Source organism: Camelus bactrianus, chromosome 19, assembly GCF_048773025.1.
Source record: "Camelus bactrianus isolate YW-2024 breed Bactrian camel chromosome 19, ASM4877302v1, whole genome shotgun sequence".
In the NCBI taxonomy this organism is placed as follows: domain Eukaryota; kingdom Metazoa; phylum Chordata; class Mammalia; order Artiodactyla; family Camelidae; genus Camelus; species Camelus bactrianus.
In genome coordinates, this window is record NC_133557.1 from 41,379,354 (window position 1) to 41,399,640 (window position 20,287).

General features: G+C 34.7%; 1 protein-coding gene across 2 annotated transcripts in view; it reads left to right on the top strand.

Annotated features, from left to right (window-relative positions):
- Positions 1–5: 5 nt before the first annotated feature.
- The window catches only part of ESF1 (ESF1 nucleolar pre-rRNA processing protein homolog), a 54,063-nt gene continuing 33,781 nt past the window's right edge, over positions 6–20,287 (top strand). The window contains exons 1-9 of one of the 2 annotated variants that reach the window (XM_074347855.1): positions 6–106; positions 1,158–1,839; positions 6,268–6,635; positions 7,870–7,983; positions 8,541–8,641; positions 9,653–9,805; positions 11,128–11,242; positions 12,909–13,056; positions 19,284–19,445. In XM_074347855.1, coding sequence (XP_074203956.1) covers positions 1,200–1,839; positions 6,268–6,635; positions 7,870–7,983; positions 8,541–8,641; positions 9,653–9,805; positions 11,128–11,242; positions 12,909–13,056; positions 19,284–19,445 — 1,801 coding nt within the window. In that variant the 5' untranslated portion in view covers positions 6–106; positions 1,158–1,199. Of the gene's footprint in view, positions 107–332; positions 353–1,157; positions 1,840–6,267; positions 6,636–7,869; positions 7,984–8,540; positions 8,642–9,652; positions 9,806–11,127; positions 11,243–12,908; positions 13,057–19,283; positions 19,446–20,287 lie in introns of those variants that run through there. The other variant, XM_074347856.1, reaches the window with a different exon arrangement.

The following is a 20,287-nucleotide window of genomic DNA, read 5'->3' on the forward strand; positions in this document are numbered from 1 at the left end:
GCAAGCGGAAGTAGTTTGACCCAGTTCGCGTGCCGTAACCGCAGTGCGTCGCGCGGAGGATTGTGGGTGTGGGGCCCATGTGAGGCTCGGAGAGGACTCGGAGGAGGTAAGTGGGGCTGTGTTCTGGAAGAAGGGCTGTGGAGGGGGCAGAACCAGTCTCTGAGGAAATCTCCTTCGGACTCGTGAGGGCCATGCCCTTCCTCCTTGCCTTTCCAACCCCATTCTTCAAGCTTCCTTGCTCCTTTTCCGGGTCCTGTCGGAGGACCTCAGCCCCAAGGCGGCTCTCTGAGGTTTAGGAGTTGCGAAGGAGATCCCAGTTCCAGAGTCACCCTGGTGTTGCCCGCGTTAGAGGGTGGGTAGAAGGGGATGGTGGGCTACGGAGGTGAGGGCGGGCGTCAGAGATGAAGTCAGGTCGCCTTCTGCTCTCCGAATATCTGACGTTTATCGAGTGCTTTCGTTCTAAATATTCATATGCATTATCTCTAATAGTTGAACGAAATGGTACCTACTCCATAAGGCTGTTCCCGAGGGTTAAATGTGTATGAATGCATCGTTGTCAACCCTTGCTTTTGCACCACTAACTTATATTTATTAACTAGAGTGAGACTTTACCTGACTCATGAAGGTGGTCATATACAAAGAGGGAGCTTTGTGACCTAGACTGAATTGATTTTGGTCTGTTTATTTAGGAGACTAGCCTTGTAGGAGTAAAGTCTGTTCCAAGTAGAATGAGGGAAGGATTAACGGAGAGAATGGGACCAGAATTTGAAGAAACAAATGAGACCAACTGAGGCTTGGGAATATTTTGATTGCATTACCTTTTTACTTGTAACACGCTCAGGTATACAAGTAGAAAGATAGAACGTCTAAGTAAGTGCAGTTGGCTAGTAATCATTTGCCCACCTCCGTGAAGTCCTGGAATTCTGCTTGGTTTTGCCTTAAATTTGTTTCTCCAGATGCTCTGAACTTGAAAGAAAATACGCTGATTGTTTTTGCTTTTCTGCATGTGGCTCAAAATAAGTTTGGGAAATGAAATTAGACCTATTTTGTTTTATTTAACATTTAACTTAGTATTGTGAATTGATATTTTTCCCAAAGCATCTTATTTAACTATATTACTGACCTTTCATTATTATTAATATTTTTTTTTTTTTTAGTGTTTGGTTTCCTCAAGCATTTGTCCAGTCAGACATTTTAAAATGGCATCCAAACAAGAAATAATGAGTGACCAGCGGTTTAGGCGTGTTGCCAAGGACCCGAGATTTTGGGAAATGCCAGAAAAGGATCGAAAAGTCAAAATTGACAAGAGATTTCGAGCAATGTTTCATGACAAAAAGTTCAAATTGAACTACGCGGTGGATAAAAGAGGACGTCCCATCAACCACAGCACAACAGAGGACTTGAAACGTTTTTACGACCTTTCAGATTCTGATTCAGATGTCTCTGATGAAGATAACAAAGTATTGAGCCAAAAGAAAATGAAGAAGAAAAAAGCCCAGACTAGAAATGAAGTAGAATCAAAAAATCTTGTTGAGGAGAAAAATGAAGAAACTAAGAAAGTTAATCAAAAAGATTCTGGGAATAAAAACAATTTAGATAACTCTGAGAGAGTTCAAAAAGTGAAAAGCTCATGCAAATCTAAGAAGACAGATTCCATGAGTCCCAAGACTGATAGCAAAGAATTTACACAAAAAAGCCCAGAAGGGAAAAAAAACATTGTTCAAGATAGTACAGACTTGTTTCCCAAAGGAAAAGTAAGGATGACAGACTTGGGCACCTCTGAAATTGTGCATTCTCCCAAGGTCAAGTATTCTGAGACAAGAAGAGGAATGCAATCAGGTTGGTTGGAATGAGCTAAGGATTCTTTAGTGTTACCTTATTTGCTTTTATAGTGACTTTTAAAAAAAGGAAATGTAATAAGTGCTTTCATAGTGTCATGGGAATAATCAAATACTTACTTGGAAGTACAAAGCTATAAAATAAAAAATACTATATGATTAATTTTTTATTTGGTGCTATAATAGAAGAGAGGGAAAATATTTGAGTCTTGAGGCTAAGCAGTGGTTTTTGACTTGTAGTGGGCACTGGTGGCAGCTACATTCTCTAACCAGTGAAAGAGTTACATGTTCTCATCACAGGATGAGAGGTATGTCTGAGTAAGGTAAGTAGAGTTGGAGACTCATCCATTCCTTCATTTGTTCAGCTACTTTTAGTAACTAATATGTGACAGATGGGACATTGAGTAAGACGTAATCTCCCATCTCAGGGCTCCTGCTAATTTATATGATGCCCATGCAAATTAGAAACAGATATGCTCTTCTGGACACACAGAGCTCCCAGTTTGTTGAGGACAGCACCTTTGAAGCAACAGGTTCTTTTCCCTTGAGCAGGCACAGCTCTGCAGGGTGCATGGTCGGGTGATTGGAGTTTGACCTTGATTTAAGCCCTCTCGCTTCTTTGTAGATCCCCTTTCATAGATAACAGCCTGCTAGACTCTGTGCCATGGCACTGGTCACTGTCTGATAGCAGTATATAATTTTGAATTTTCTAGTGGACATATTAAAAAGTAAAAACAAAAAAGAAGTGAAATTCATTTTTTAGTATATTTTATTTAATCCAAAATATCAAAAAGTTAATTCAGTATGTAATCAATATAAAAACTTACTGAGATATTTTACATACTATTTTCATGCTAACCTCAAGTTGGATGAGCCATATTTCAAGTGCTCAATTGTCGCATGTGACCGCTGGGTACCATACTGGACAGCGCAGATCTAAAGTGGAAGAAATTATTCAGAACCATAATATGAAATAGAACAATTTTCAGTGCCATGAAAGATGTTCAGGATAGAGCTCTGAATTCAGAGGAGGTCACTCAAAATATGGTAATCTGAGAAAAATTCATTGGTGAAATGCTATTTTGGTGAGGATTTGGAAAAATTGAGTTTGAGGACCAGAGTATTCTACATGGGAAGACCTTTTTGAGTGAAGATATCCTTGGGCATATTCAGAAGAGATCAGTATTCTCATTTGATTAGATAATAAGGTCTCTGAAGGAGTGAGTGGATAATACAGCTAGAAATGGTTGTTTGAAACTTAGTAAGAAACATCTGATTCTAGTTCATGTTTACATGTTTTCTGAGCTTATTAAAATTTTGGGTCACCTCTGGCAGCAGGAAATTTTGAGTGTTGGTGTTGCTGATTGTTGTTGTTGTCACTGAAAATTCATGATGTTCAGATGAGCCAGGAAAAGCTGGCTGTGATTACAGGACCCAAGGAGGGTAGGAATCAGGAAAAGGCAGAAAGACATCTTGACCAGCCAGTGTCACGTTTCGGAGGTAGAAAGTATCAGGCAATGGGCAGAATTCTAAATTTCAGGAACTAGGTAAATTGTAATATATCCAAATATGTCTGTGACATATGAAGTTTTAGAAATAGGTTACAAAATAGAATAAATGGTATAACTAGCTACTTAGAAATAAATTAATGGGTGTATCATAGAAAACAAATTTAGGAGGTTATGTACCAGAATAACCACCTAGTTATCTCTGAATGAAAAACTAGCCATCTTTAGTTTCTTCATTAAATCATATTTTCTTAATTTTTTTGCAATGAGCTTTAATTACTTTTATAATCGGAGAAAATGATAAAGCATTTTCTTAAAGTAGGTATATAAGTAGTGTTTACAATCACTAGTAGAGTGGTACCATCTAGGAATAGATGCAGTTGCTTATTTTTGTATTCCCACATTATTTAGAATAAGGCTTTGTACAAAGTGGGCTCTGAGCAGATATTTAGTATCTGAATGTACTTGATATTGTCAAAAATATTAAAATACTAGGCCTCTTTAAGTCTCCCAAGTATCAATTTATTATACAACCCAAAATGTGGTATGTGTACCATTGTCATACATGAGGAGATGTTGTATGTTAACCAACTTTTTAATAGTAATAATCAAAGTTTAATAATCAAACTTTTTAATAGTAATAGTTATGTATTTCAGGATCTTAGGAAAAAATGTAACCACCACATCACATCTATGACTTCAAGGATATTGTTTGAAACAAAGCTAATATTTTTAATTTAAAAAAATCAACTTAGTGAAAAATATCAGTAATATGCAAAAATCATGGAAATTGTATGGTAATATCTGATACTTGACAAATACTACAATACTAGAGAGATCTAGGTCCCCAAAGTGTTATTTTAAGCTTACTGCTTAAAAGTGAATTCTGATGCTTACCTCATAGTAACTTTCTTTCACTATTGTGGTGGTGTTTTTCTGATCCCATATATAGAACTTCTGATAATGGCTTTTTTTTTTTTTTTTGACTTTTTCACATCTACTGGTTAGTTATCTTTTATTACTTCCCACTCTCTTTTGACGCGAAAATAAAAGCCCATTTCCTGCTGTTCCTCCTAACTCCTTTTCATTTGGTCTCAGGTCAAATGGCATATTTGTGAAGCCTTCCTTATTACAAATATCTCTCTGCAAGCAAATTTAGATATTTCACTCTGTGGTGCTTTAGAACATAGTTCCATAAATCAGTAAATTATTTCTTTTTGTGTATGAGCCCATGAAGAGCATGGGATCATGTTACAAATCATCTCCATTTTCGCTTCCTGCAGCTCAATGCTTAGTACGTAGTACTCAATATTTGGTTAGTGAATGAGCATTGTAAGATTATAGGACCAAGAGAAAAACTAAGTTTCAGTTTTATTTCATTTCTTAAACTTTTAGATTTGTTTTTAATTCTCCAAGCTTAGAGCCTGGGAATCAGCAGAAATATAAGCTCCAACTTAAAGATGAGTATAATGTATAAGATACATCTGCACACACAGAGATACACATACAGTAGATGGAAGCATATGATTGCTTTAGAAATAGGAAATGAGCCCTTGCAGAGTGCTGAGGGCCAAAAAATCCCCAACTTAAGTGAAAACAGTCTTTGTGTATTGCTAACCATAAGTCAGTTGCAAAGTGCATGATTTAGCAGAAAAGTTATTTTGCTCTCTTCGTAGGTGATCTCATCCACATCACAACTTCTGTTATTACTATACATGAATGATCCAAAATTTTATCTCCAACTCAGACTTCTCTGAGCTATAGACTCACAGTCTTTTCTGTGTCCTTTTAAGTGACTCAAAGGCACTTCAAATTGAGCTTATCCAAAACTACATTCATGATCTACCTCCACCAGACAGACTTGTTCTCTTCCATCATTGCCTGTTTTTCTCTGTCCGTCTAGCCAGCTAGCTTGCTCTGCAAGCTGAGAAGCTAAGACTTTATCTTTGATGCTTTCACAATTCCTATGCTCCATATCAAGTCCCTGTCACTGATTGCTGTTGGTTTTATCTCCTGACTCTGAAAGTCAAAACTGACTCACTACTCTGCATCTCTATTGCCACCAGCTTAGTGTTGCCTTCATTTCTTGCCCAGAGTGCTATACCACCTTTTTAATTCTCTGTTCGCAATCCACTCATGACTCCTAGTCAAGTTTTCTAAGGTGTAGTCAATATGATCTCAATTTGCAAATCTCATGATGTCCCTACTTCTGTAAAGACAGTGGCTTCTCATGCTTTTACAACTAAGTCCAAACCTTCTACATGGTTTTGGGATAGTGTGACATCTACCTAACTCTTTCAGTCTCATTGTACTGGACTCCTGGCTATCTGTAATCCAGACATGGTTGCCAGCTTTTTCCTACTAGTGGGTCTTCACATACACTTTTCTTACTGCTGGGGCATTCCCCTCATCTGTTAGTCTAACCCTGGTGACTTAATTCCTCCAGTGTTAAATCCCTCAAATAGCAGCTCGTTTATCACTCAGAGACCTCTGTTTTATGCTCTCATGGCATCTTACAACATTCCTTCTTGGCACTTATCCTAGTTGTAATTTCATTTTTTAATGTTTATGAATTTGGTTGATTTTACTTGATCAATATCTGTTCGTCTATCCTCTTCCTTGATTGGAAGCTCATTGAGGGCATTGATTGCTTCTCTTTTGCCAGTGGTAGTATACTGAGTACCTAGATGTAGCAGACACTCCATAAATATTGAATGAGTGTGTGAATCTTTGTGATCTGGGTATATATTAAGACTTTTATTATATAATGTGGTTTGGCATGAATTTTGCTGAATTTATATTTTCCTTTAGTCTCATAGAAATTATTATTTTTACTGGATTTGAGGTAAAAATAATTTGGATGTAGTTTAATTCAGTGTTTATATTTTGTTAATTTCTCCCTCCTTTGACCTTTTTTGCAGTGGTTCCGTTCGTGATGGCAAGAGACAGTGATAGTCATGAAAACTTGAAAGATTCTCTGGAGGAAGATTCAGAAAGTGCTAGTGAAACTGGAGGTGATGAAGATTCCGAAGATGAAATTACAAGCATTGGTAGAGCTGCCACTGATGACGTTGACAGTGACGAGGATGGTGGAGATGAAAATGATGAGGAGGAGGAGGATAGTGAGGATGATGATGAAAGTGACAGTGGCCCTGATCTTGCAAGGGGCAAAGGAAATATAGAAACTAGTTCTGAAGATGAAGAAGATATGGCAGATTTACTTCCAGAGGAATCTGGTTTTGAGCATGCATGGAGAGAATTAGATAAAGATGCTCCTCGGGCTGATGAGGTGACCTTTTGAATAAATAAGATTATTTGTCAAGAGTACCGTACAAATAGCTTTTATGGATGATAGAATTGATGTCATTAAATTAATAAGGAAAAGATTTTTTGGTAAATAATACTCTTGGTGGTGATTCTAATTAAAACTTCTTGATGCAGAATATACCTATTTAAATTAGATGTCTGTCCAAGCAGATAGGGATGAACTTCTGTATAAGTCACGTGAAATTTTGAGAAAATTGTTGTTTTAGCTAGAAGTTTACATTTCAATTCCTGCTGCACCTATTAAAAAGTGCTATAGAGTATTATATTATACTCAACTTTACTCACACGAGTGATAAAATAGCTTAATAAACTTGGTAGTTAAAAAATCAGCTCGTCATCATATTCTGATTCAAGAACTAAGAACCAAAGTGCTTTTCTGTTGACACGTCTACCATTGTATTATCCATCTTAAGTGCTATTTTATTTTATTTTATTTTATTTTATTTTATTTTTTTGTCCTTAAACGTGTCTCCCATTTTATTTGGATACATTATTATAATGTATTATTAATATTTGGCCATAAATCCTGTTAAACATCTTCCTTTTGTGTAAACCTTCTCTTAAACAAAATATGTTTTCTTGGAATTTCATTCATTGAATATTTATTGAGCATCTCTTATGGCCTGATTACATAATCTGATGTTGGAAATTTTTCCATTTCTTTTTATTTTATGTAGGTACAGTCTTAGCTTAGAGTGTTGGGAACATGGAGGTTCACAATCAGATAGAGATGGCTCAGAAATGAATAAATGAAGTTAGTTAATAACATAAGCTAATTGATTAGTGGGTTTTTTAATAACATTTTTTTAATTGAGTTATAGTCATTGTACAATGCGTCAAATTCCAGTGTAGAGTATAGTTTTTCAGTTATACATGAACATACATATATTCATTGTCACATTTTTTTTTCGCTGTGAGCTACCACAAGATCTTACATATATATATTTCCCTGTGCTATACAGTATATTCTTGTTTCTCTATTCTGCGTATGCCTGTCAGTGTCTACAAATTTTGAAATCCCAGTCTGTCCCTTCCCACCCCCACACCCCCTTAAGTGCTCCTTTATATGTTGAAACCACTTAGATTAATGATTTCAGGTTTTGGGGGAAAGAGGGCATTATATTTTAAGTATCTTAATTTTGTAAGCATTGGGAATGATATAGATTATGTAATACTTAATTTTTCTCATTTCTTAGATTACACATCGATTAGCAGTTTGCAACATGGACTGGGATAGATTGAAGGCAAAAGATTTGCTGGCTTTGTTCAATTCGTTTAAACCTAAAGGAGGTGTTATATTTTCTGTAAAGGTGAGACTTGATTTCACTTTGACGTAGATATTTCTAAGCATTTTTTTCTCTTTTTAAAGAAATTCTCTTCTTCTAAGAATTTCTTTAAAAGAAAGTCTTAGATAAATGATATGACTTAGGGATAAGTTGATTATTACAAAATTATTTTTCTTCATTGCTTATGTTTTATGTGTTTCTTTAATCATTTTCATATATTTTATTTAAAGTATTGAATCCAGTCATTTTCATGTGTGTTTACATTGCATTCCTTGAGCTTAGAATCTTGTTTCACTTTTCTTAATTTTTCCTTTGGAACCCTTAGAACATATAGAGGAGATACTCTGTTTTTGTTCCCAAACCCCGTATCAGTTACTCTCCAGCCAAAATGACTATTTTTAAAACTATTCCTCAGGATGCTTTAGCTTCCTATAGTGAGTTTGGAAGTGAGTCATTACTGGTGTTTTCATTGAGTCAAGTTGTAACTCTTATTAGAGTTCCTGACCTTGACAGTTCTGGATATTATAAGAAAAGGGAAGTACTAATTAATTACATTGCTCTTATTTTGTGTGTGTGTTTAGATATATCCTTCGGAGTTTGGAAAGGAGAGGATGAAGGAAGAGCAAGTTCAAGGACCAGTAGAGTTACTAAGTATTCCTGAAGACGCCCCTGAAAAGGACTGGTATTAAATCATTCTAGAAAATAAAACTAAACCTCATATAAGTTCGTGTCACTAATTCAGAATTCTGGTCACTTTAATAGTTGGGACTAAAGTTTGCACTTGAGCCTTTGTAGTTAAAACTGTTTGCAAAGCAAGTTAAAGTCTGTCAGAAGTGGCACACAATTTCAACATTTTCTATGTGTATTTATATTTCTGTATTCGTGAAAATAATTACTGCATTTTTGAGAAACATTTCATGATTAAATTGATTTAGAGTTCTCAGCCTCATTGCCCTGAATTAGTAAGTTTTGCTTTTTTCTGAGATGTTGCTTTCTACCTAAGTGGCATTGAAACTATTTGCCTTTGAATTACATAATTTTTCTTATTTAAGGATTAAGTAGAAAAATTTAAAAATGATAGGAAAAATTCTTTGCCATAATGTAGTATATAAAAAAATTTAAGGTAGTTTTTAATCCACTAGATGGAGCTATATGTGCAGTTAATAAAAATGGTGGTTAAATAGATGGGTGGCAAAAGAGAGCAGATGAAGACCTTCAAAGAATGTGTTGTAGTTAAGTAAATTGAACTTATAACCATTTAGACTTGAAAAAACATGAATCTGGAATAAAGTTTTGCAAGAGCAGGAGTTCCTTTATAATAAAAACTGATGCTTTCCTAGCATATTTAATAATACAATGATCCTCTCCAGTGGTTTTACTTGAGAAGGCTATATGTGATAGCAAAACAAATAACTATTCTAAGAATTAGAATCACAGGTAAGCACATGTAATTCTTTCTTTCCTTTTCTGAATACCAAATTACAGTAAAAATCGCTAGTCTGTACCTTGTTGAAAAAAACAAAATGAGCTTAAGTATTTAATGTACATGAAGGCAAAGTCATAAAGGAAAGGTGGATTGGAATGAAGACCAGGTTGTAATATATTTTTCTTGAAACAATTACATTTCTTTTTTAAAGGGAGGTAAATATTTTTGTTTCTGTTTAAGTAAGTCTAATGAATTTTCCCCTTTTAGGACCTCTAGAGAAAAACTGAGAGATTATCAATTCAAACGACTGAAGTACTATTATGCAGTAGTAGACTGTGATTCTCCTGAAACAGCCGCTAAAATTTACGAAGATTGTGATGGCCTGGAATTCGAAAGCAGTTGTTCATTCGTAGATCTAAGGTAATCTAGTGTGTGTCTTACCAATTTAGTGTTGTAGCACAACATGATTATAAGAACTGAAATATTGGAACTGGTAGTGCACTCTGCCGTTTCACGTTCTAAAAGAACATAGAACACTTTTAAGAAAGAAAACTGGAATGAGAAAATGCTAGAGTATTAGGTATGAGTCACCTCACGTTTATGTCCTTTCAAATATGTCAGTTATGTTTTTAGAATGATAGGTTTTATGTAGTGGTACTTCTTTGCACTTTTAGAGCTAGCAACCAGGTGAAGTAACTTTTAAAAAAGCATTAAGGTAGGGCAAAGAAATTTGCTAATAAACTAGTATCTCTAGATCTGTGCCATCTTAATACAGCAGCCAGTAGTCATAACTGGATTGCTTACATTTATTTAACTAGAAATTAAAAAATTTTAAACCTCATTTGCTTACTCACACCAGATACGTTTCAAGTACTTAATGGCCGCATGTTGTGCAGAACAGGTATGGAATATTTCCGTTGTCACAGAAAGTCCTGTTGGGCAGTGCTGCCTGGTGAATGGATAGTGTTGCTGGCATTGTCTTCAGACTTGTGTGTTATTTCCACCACGTGCTCAGGCTTCACTGACCTGACGTGAAAAACTGTAGGGGGTTGTGGATGTCTGTTCTAAGGAAACCAGGAATCCAAACTACTGCACCGTTTTATCATTATCCTAGTTCTCTGAACCCAGTAAACCATTCTACTTTGACACTTCCAGTAGAAATCACTTCTTTGTATCCAGGTTTGTTAGAGGCTTTGTTCTCAGAATGAAATATTTTAGGGAAAAAATGTATCAATTCATAGTCACTATATATAGCTTTCACACTTCAAAAGCATTCTGACTGGTGGAAAAATAGGAATAAAATTTTTGAATTGATAATTGGGGATAAGATTTTAGCATGCTTAAGTATATAGCAACAAAGGCATACATAGCTCATCAGACAAGCTGTTTCCTCCTCTTTTCTGTTAGCAGTTTCAGTGGGAGGTGATTGTTTTGAATGTTTAAATAGTAGTTACCAAACATTCCTTTATACCTGAGTCATATTAACTGACTCCTAATGCAGGGTTTCTACCTGCTCAGAGTTTACTCAGACTTAGTGGAATTACAGATTTATAGCTTATGAATTTCAGAAATTTTGTGCCAAGGTTATTTCTAACATTGTTTGCTTTATCCACATGTGTGTTCTGTAGAATCTCATATGGTATTTGTGGATAAACTACACATAATTAGAAGAGAATCTATACTCTGGTTGTTTATCACTGCAACATATGTTTAAATAAATTTATTTTTTCTTTGTTTCTTAGGTTTATACCAGATGATATTACTTTCGATGATGAGCCAAAGGATGTAGCCTCAGAAGTGGATTTAACAGCATATAAACCAAAATACTTCACATCTGCTGCAATGGGAACATCAACGGTACCTCTTTAGAAGATGTATAGCTGCAGTGCTTTAAGAAAAGACTTTGTTATTGACTAATAGCATCTTTAGAAATGAAAAGTATTCAAAATTTTAATGCATAAGTGCAAATAGAACTGAGGCACAAGTGTATTTGCATTTTTATCTGCCACATCTGTTTGAACCTATTTTCAGATTTTTGTTATGCCTTTACGCCTAGTCAGTTACCTGCAAATGTTTCTTTTTTCTCTTCTCTTTCCCATACACTTGCTTAATTAGATTCTTCAGTAAGTAATATGTCAGTTATTAATATCCTGGGGAGTAGGGGGGAAAGAGAGAACAGATTGCTTCAAATCACAGTTAAAACAAAACTAGTGAAAATTTAAAATAGGAACACATTTTTCTGCAGATATGATACAAAAAATTAGAAAAACAATTGAAGTAGAATAGCTCAGGACTACTAGATGTCACATTAACCCTTATTAATGAACAGCCAGAAGATTTCTGTTGAGTTAGTTTGTTACTTAACTGCCTGGCTTCTCTCTGCTCTTCCACCCCGTCTACCTTCTGTCCATGGCTGGACTCTGCCTCGGCCATACAGTCTTCTCACTGCCTTTCTGGTGACAAACCACTGTGTTCTTCTGAGGACAGGCTGGTGGCGGAGGGAGAGCTGCTGTATCTGCCATGTCATGTCACCTGCAGCCTGTGGGAACTGTGTGGCTGTTAGTGACTGAGTGTAGTGAAACCCCACCCTTATGCAATAAAGAAGGCTAAAAGAGTCAGTCACATAAAATGTAGGATCATGTTGTTTTCAAGACTGAAAAATAGGCAAGCCTATCCAGCCAGCCAGTATGGAGTTCCTTCGGTCTGACTGTATCATCCTCACCTGTGGTTTGAGCAGTGGTTTTGTGGTCATCAGCTCAGTCTTAATTATCAGAACAGGAGTAATTCTGAATCATGTGACTAGCTGGAATTTCTGCAACAATAGCAGCTATTTTAAGGATCACATCTGTTGGTTAACTCGTGCCCATTTTGTTGTTCTGATCTGGGGAGATTAACCTGAGGAAAAAAACACAGATACGGGACCCGCCCTATGATGAAGGTAAAACCTCTAACCTGACTGAGAATGGAGACTGCAGAGAGGGCAGGAGCCAGTCACTAAACTGACCATTTGACAGACCAGTTCTGGTGTCACAGGGGTTCACTGTACTTCCAACCAATAGATGCCTTTCTCATCAGTGGCTCTTAATCTGTTTTGGAAAATGGACTGAATTGACATTGTGTTGAAAGGTTTGTCGATGAATTTCACATAGTTTCTAGACTTCCTGAAATGCCTAGAACTCCAGGTGAAAAACATGTTTTGACTCATTCATAATAATGTTAACTTTTTAACTAGTGCATTTTCTTATTTGTTTTCACCATAATTAGTCCACACACTGGTGAATTTTTATTCCCAATAATGAAGCACCTTGCATAAAGCAGAGAGTTAGGAGGAGAAAGGCACAGATTAATTGAAATGGTTCCCTTTCCATGAATAGAACACTTCTCATTAAGCATGTTATTTATCATTTGTTTTAGCACATGGTAACATTTTTAGTTTACTGTTAAACATCCAAGTTAATGATAAATATTCTTTAACAAAATTGGGTTACTGACATTTCCAGTTTTTTTTCTTTTGTTGTGAAAGGTGGAGATCACTTGGGATGAAACTGATCATGACAGAATTACAACACTCAATAGGAAATTTAAAAAGGAAGAGCTTTTGGATATGGATTTTCAAGCCTACTTAGCTTCCTCTAGTGAAGATGAAGAGGAGATAGAAGAGGAGCTACAAGGTACTTGTTCATCTTTCAGTGTTCTTCATTTGTAAGCATTTAGATGATTCATCTAGACTTGTTAACAGAAATATGTCTTTGGCAGTAGCTTAAAAGGGAGTACCAAACCAATCCTTAATCCTTCTGCAAAGCATGCTCACATATACAGTATTATATACACGTGTAGATAGTAACTGAAATTTTTATTTAGAGATTTTTTTTTTAGCCTGAATTTCTTTAACCATAAACACTTTCTAAAACCCTGACCTCACAAAAAAAGCCAGGCCTTATAGACTTGTCATGACTCATGTGTTATGCAATCACATAAACTAGTAAAGTGCTTTATTATCCCCCTTTTTTAAACTAAGAACTTTTTTTGGATTATTTTTCATATTCCATTTTTCTACTCAACTAGTTTAGGAAGTAGACTCTTTCTGTTCATTTAGTAATTGTCTTAGAAATTATGACTTGCAGCCTTAACTTACCAAAGTTTAATGCTAATTAATATTTTTACCCTCCTAGAGAATGCAAGGCATTTTGAAACACCTTTCATGCTATCCTGTATATTGTAATTCTTAATTCCCGCAGGACATTAATGTTATTGTTTTGTTTAAATTTACTCACTTTTTTCCTCTACTTTTGTTCCTTATTCTTTTCTAAATCTCATACGTCTGTCTGGGATCATTTTCCTTCTGTCTTAAGTATATTCTTGATAATTTCTGGTAGTATCTACTGGTGTCAGACTCTCTTGAGTCTTAGTTTAGTCTAAAAATGTCCTTATTTTGCCTTCATTTGTGAAGATGTTTTCACTGGTAAAAAATATTCTAGGTGGACAGTCCTCCCCATCCTCACATTTATAAGAATATTCTTCTGGCTTCTGGCTTTATTGTTGTTTTGAGAAGTCAGCTCAGTCTACTTTTTTCAGTCTTTTGAAGATTGTCTGGGTTTTATTCTTTGACTGCTTTTTTTTTTTTTAATTGAAGTGCAATCAGTTACAATGTGTCAATTTCTGGTGTACAGCACAATGTCCCAGTCATGCATATACATACATATATTCATTTTCATATTCTTTTTCATTAAAGGTTATTATAAGATATTGAATATAGTTCCCTATGCTACGCAGAAGAAACTTTTTTTTTTAATCTATTTTTATATATAGTGGCTAACATCTGCAAACCTCAAACTCCCAGATTTATCCCTTCCCACCCCCTTTCCCCGGTAACCTTTAAGATTGTTTACTGTGTCTGTGAGTCTGTTTCTGTTTTGTAGATGAGTTCGTAGTGTCCTCTTTTTTTTTTTTTTTTTTTTTAGATTCCACGTATGAGTGATATCATATGGTATTTTTCTGTCTCTTTCTGGCTTACTTCACTTAGAATGATGATCTCTGGGTCCATCCATATTGCTGCAAATGGCATTTTTTTTTTATGGCTGAGTAGTATTCCATTGTATAGATATACCATAACTTCTTGATCCAGTCATCTGTCGATGGACATTTAGGTTTTTTTCATGTCTTGGTTATATAGTGCTGCTATGAACATTGGGGTGCAGGTATCTTATCAAATTAGAGTTTCCTCCAGATATATAACCAGAAGTGGGATTGCTGGATCATATGGTAAGTCTATTTTTAGTTTTTTGAAGAATCTCCATACTGCTTTCCGTAATGGCTGCACCAGACTACATTCCCACCAGCAGTGTAGCTGGGTTCCCCTTTCTCCACACCCTCTCCAGTATTTATCGTTTGTGGACTTTTGAATGATGACCATTCTGACTGGTGTGAGGTGATACCTCATTGTAGTTTTGATTTGCATTTCTCTGATAATTAGTGATATTGAGCATTTTTTCATGTGCCTGTTGGCCATTTGTATATCTTCATTGAAGAGTTGCTTGTTTAGATCTTCTGCCCATTTTGGATTGGGTTGTTTGTTTTTTTGTTATTAAATTGTATCAGCTATTTATATATTCTGGAAATTAAGCCTTTGTCAGCTTTGATTACTTTTAAAGTTTTCTTTTTGTCTTTCTGCTGTTTCAATATGAACTGAGAATAGATTTTTAAATTTATTGTGCTTGGAGTTTGGTGGGTTACTTGAATTTATGGCATGGTATCTTTCTTCAGTTTTGGGTATTCTCAACCATCATCTATTCAGATATTTCTTTTCCCGTCTCCTTCTAGGACTCCAATTAAATACATCTTAGATCTTTACCCTGTAACTTCCATGTTACTACTCTCTTGTTTTTGGTTTTGGGTTTTTTTTTTAATAGTGGTACTGCAGATTGAACCCAGGACCTTATACTTTACCTCTGAGCTATTTCCCTCTCCCTTCTCTTCTGATTTTTGATCTGCTGTCTTTCTGTGCTGCATCCTGAGTGTCTTCTTTTACCAGTCTTGCAGTGCACTAATTCTCTTTTCAGCAGTGTTGAATCTGCTGATAGACTATTCATTGAGTTCTTAATTTTGGTAATTGTATTTTTTTACTTACGAAAGTCTGGTTTTAGTATTTTTCAAATCAGTAATATCACTTTTTATAGTTTAGTCATTGCAGGTGTTTTCAACACTTTCTTTTATTTCTATTAACAGAATAAACATGTTTTTGTAGTGTATGTCTGATAATTTCAGTATTTATTTGAAATCTTTTGGAGTTGATTTTTGTTACTTCACAAGAGATTTCTCTTGTTTACTTGTATGCCTGGTTAACTTTTTGTGCTGGTTTGGTATTTGAGGTGAGAGTATCTCATCAGAGAGAACTTTGATTTACTCTGATCATTCTGGAACCACATTATTCCAAGTTTTAACTTGAGATTCCCTGGCCCTACTGGGTGATGCAAGTCTGCATGAGAGCTGGTTTACTTGTGGTTGACCCTTGCTCTGGGGTATGTCCCTTGGGTCCCTGCTAAATGTGGGGGTACTACTTGGTTCTTCAACTTTCGTCCTCTTGGCCTGCCAGGCTGCCAAAACTGTAGTTTAGTCTCACAGCTGTTTCTTTGATGGCTCAATAAATGCCCTCAGGGCAAAATAGGTCTTGAACACTGGGGTCATCTCTCTGAAAACCTTCTCTTTGATTTTGACTTGGTAATTCTTCATTAATTTGTCAGTTCTTTGAAATCTTCATTCTCTTTTTTTTTTAAACCTCTTTGAAGCTCTTAAAAAGATTGTTCAAATATTTCATTCACCTTGATGTCCTCAGTAAAAGGGTTGGTGTGATACCTAGCTTCCCATTGATGGAAGCGGAAGTTCTCAAATAGTCTATATCTTTATTTTAAAAAAAATTTTGAGGATTAAACTGATCAGTGATACATTTTAAATTTACATATGCTTTTGCTTAAAATGGCTCATTTTTTAAAAAATGGGGCCAAAAACCTCTTCTCCGCTATATTGGATCTAACTCTGGAAATTTGGTAGCTTGATTGCAATTTCTTAATCAGTTTTGGGTTGATACTCTCTCCCTGATATCTTCACATCTTCATTCCTATCTATTGTAAGAATTCCCAACTGTGCACAGTTACGAATAAGACAAAATTATGTGCTGACAGCAAATGAAGAACCATAAATGTGAGACATAGATATAAATGTTTTAAACTATCAGGAGTGAATATTCTTACTTTGATTTTTAGCCTGACATTTTTCATAGCTGTCCTTTTGGTTTTCCTTTTTCATATGTATTATTTTATAAATGTGAAATTAAATAAATCCTAAAATTCTTTTTTAGTATTATCATAGGGACCATGAGATCTTAACTTTCTTAAGATCCTGTGATTGGCCCGTCACTGTTCTTTTTAGACTACTGAAGGTTTTCCTTCATTTTTCTAAGTTTTTCATAAAGTACTACTCTTGAACTGTGTCACACATGGAATGGAAAATCATACTTAATCATTCTAGTTTCTTTGTTCAGAAATCTCATTGATAAAACTACATAATTTCTTAGGTATCTAATAGCCTTTTAAAAAGTATATGATTTGTGGCTGTAGTTATATTGGGCACAAAAGTCTTCACATTAAAGTCTTGATGGCTGTTGCTTATTACTTTCTTTGGCATCCAAACATCTGAGTGACTATGTTATTTCTAGTGACTTCAGAACAGCCAAGTCTTCTTCAAATAGCCTTTATGTTTTTTTCCCCCATAGCTATGCTGATTTTCTTTTTGTTTATATACCTATATGGTCATTTAGCACTTTCCTGAAAATTCTGGATAGTTTTTCTTTACTAGCAACTCTAAGATAAAGGAAAGAAGAGCATTTCACATATTCTTGTGAAGATTGGGTACAGGTTTTTCAAATAGACTTTTGGACTGGTTTGGGAGAACTGAACTAGATTTTAAAATGACATTATTGACATAAGAGTGACAAATATTGTGGGAAAATAACCATTAATCTGTTAGTATATTTTTGTTAAGATCTTAGGCTCTGCTGGTTTCAAATCCTGACTTCACATAGTGAAATTACATTGGTTAAGTTTGCTTAGCCCCTGTGCCTTTCTTTCCATAGCTGTAAAAAGAGGATCATGATAGTTCTGTTCATGGTTGGAAAAATTGAGATAACGTGTATAAAGGCTTAGGAAGTGTTAACATACTACCTCATATCGTATATTTTTACTTTAAAACCTTAAGGATTAATAGCTTTTTGTTTGAAATATACTAATTAAGTTCTTAAAAGCATGCCTTTTTCTTCAGTATTTTGATTGATTGCAAGCTTACTTTAATTTATAATTTCGTACCTCTGGTAGATACATTAGTATATTTGAATGCCTTAGAGTTACTGGATGTTCCTTTTGTAGCTTATAAGAGATCATACATAACAGGGCTTCTTCCTGTTATAGTTTTTTTTGTTTTGTTTTTTGTTTTGGTTTTTTTTCTTGTTGTTTTTTTTTTTAACTTAATATTAGGCTTTCACAAAATACTGTCCTTGAATTGGGAAAAAACAGACTTACACGAGTTAACCCACATTTTAGAGCTTCAGAAAGTAAAATTTTAGTACTGGAAAAAATCAATTTAAAGTAGGCCATCAGAGACTTACCACTAAAATTTCAACCTGGAAGGAGCTTGCTTCTAATTATGTTTTCAGAAGTAAGCTTTTAATAGAAAGAAGTACATTGCCATTTTGTTAATGTGTTCCTGATGTTTTATCCGTTGAATTACGGGATACATGACAGAATTCCATCCAACATTATTATTGTGGCACAAAGCACAAACAGGAAAAAAATGAATTTCAGCTGTTTGAGTGAAAATGTAAAAGTGTGATAGGATGGAAAGAATGTCGTGTACTATTTTTTATTCATTTAGAGAAAAAGCTATAAAAACATTTACTTAATCAATTTTTTTCATGTCACCTTTTTGAAGATATAAAGACCACCTTAGCATTGATGTTTCATGACTAAATGCTTAATAATGTCAGACATTTTAGAGGGTCTTCTGTATGCTGCTTCTAAATTTTCCTTTAGTGGGGACATTTAGTCAATTCAGTAAGTCTGCATGTTTTGCATTAAACCTAGGTTCTTATTTATGTTTTTGACTTGGAGAATTGCAGTGGAAATACAGAGCAAACAAACTTTTCACATAACTAGTTTTCTTTAGTATTTATTGCCCATGAATTTTATGCTACTCCTTTGTATTATAATTATTTTTATAAAATTAATAAATGGAATTGTGAATATTTTCCGTATAGGGAAATTAATAGCACTAACTTCTAATTTATTCATTTTTATTCTGAAGTGTTAGTGAGATCCTGATAGTAAGCATGCTTGCTTACTGTCCAATGGGAAGGATTCATCATTTTTTGTTTTGAATTACAGGCAACTTCCTTTATCTTTGTCATCAGCGGGAACAGCTAAATCCATGTATCAGATGCATTCCAACACTATTCAGGCTCATTTTACTGACCATACATTTTAAAGCCACAGTATTGGATGGTAGGGGACATAAGAGGAATAAAATGCCATCCCTGCTGTCTTGCTTGTAGGGAGAAGTCCAGGGATGTTACATGACAACAGGATTATTTTAAAATATGAATTTTAATAAAAACAGATTCCCAAGTATACTACTGTGAGAGTGCCAACTTTGCAACTGATTTTTATTTTAAACAAGATCTAAGTCTTTCACTTAATTCATTTAATATTAAGGAATTTAAGTCTGATTTTGACATTTTGTTGTTATAGTATATCTGACGTCTTTTAGAAGGTTGCTGCAGTGACTGAGATTAAACACTGAAATTAGATGTGAATTATTTCCCTGTGTTAAATGAAATTGATTTTTTTGTTAGGTGATGATGAAATCAGTGTAGAGGAAGATGGGAAAACAAAAAGAAGTCAGAAGGATGATGAAGAACAAATTGCTAAATATAGGCAGCTCTTGCAAGTTATTCAAGAAAAAGAAAAGAAAGGCAAAGAAAATGATATGGAAATGGAAATTAAGTGGGTTCCAGGTAAGAATTAGATTCTAATTAAATGTTTACTTGTTTTCCTTCATTTTGAGATGTTGCATGCATTTTAGCTGTAAAAGAAAACAAGATCAACTCTTTGGAAATATAAACTTAAAATTAAACTGCATTTTCCAGGAATGTTTTGGTGAGGAAGTTAACATGATGTTTGCATACATCATTTAATTCACTTTGGGACTAATGTTTTAGACTCTTGCCAGCTTATTCTTGGTCTCTTTAATTTACTAACTGCAAATTATCCATTTATGAAAGTAGGCCTTTCCTAGGTTTGATTCGATTATTCTCAAGGTACAGAAATTTGAATCCAGGTACTATGTATTCTAAAGTCATTAAACTTTTTTTCAAAATATGTAATTCATAAGTGGACTCTTCTCCAGTAACCCCTAACTAGACTTTAAATTAGTGAAGTTTCACTAATACAAAATATGTAATACATAGTTTTCCATCTCAACTTGGCAATTTTTGAGTATTTTTGAATAGTCAAAGAAGTTTAGCATCATAAGTGATTTTTAAAACTGCCTTGAAGGTTTCAGGCACTTTTTTTTAGAGTAGTGCAATATTAGTACAATACTAATTAAAACCATGTCAAAGCTAAACAAAGATAAAAAATGAGATAAATGAGGATTGTTTCCTCACATATGCATTTTTTTTGTTAACAATCCTGGGCAAATCAACATGTGTCTTTGCAAATAATACTGCTTTTGCAGATTTCTGCTTTTCACCTATATGTATATCTTTTAAAGCTAGATATTGTGAGGGGAGGGAAAACATTTATTTATTTGTTTGTTTTTTTAATGATGGTACTGGGGATAGAGCCCAGGACTTCA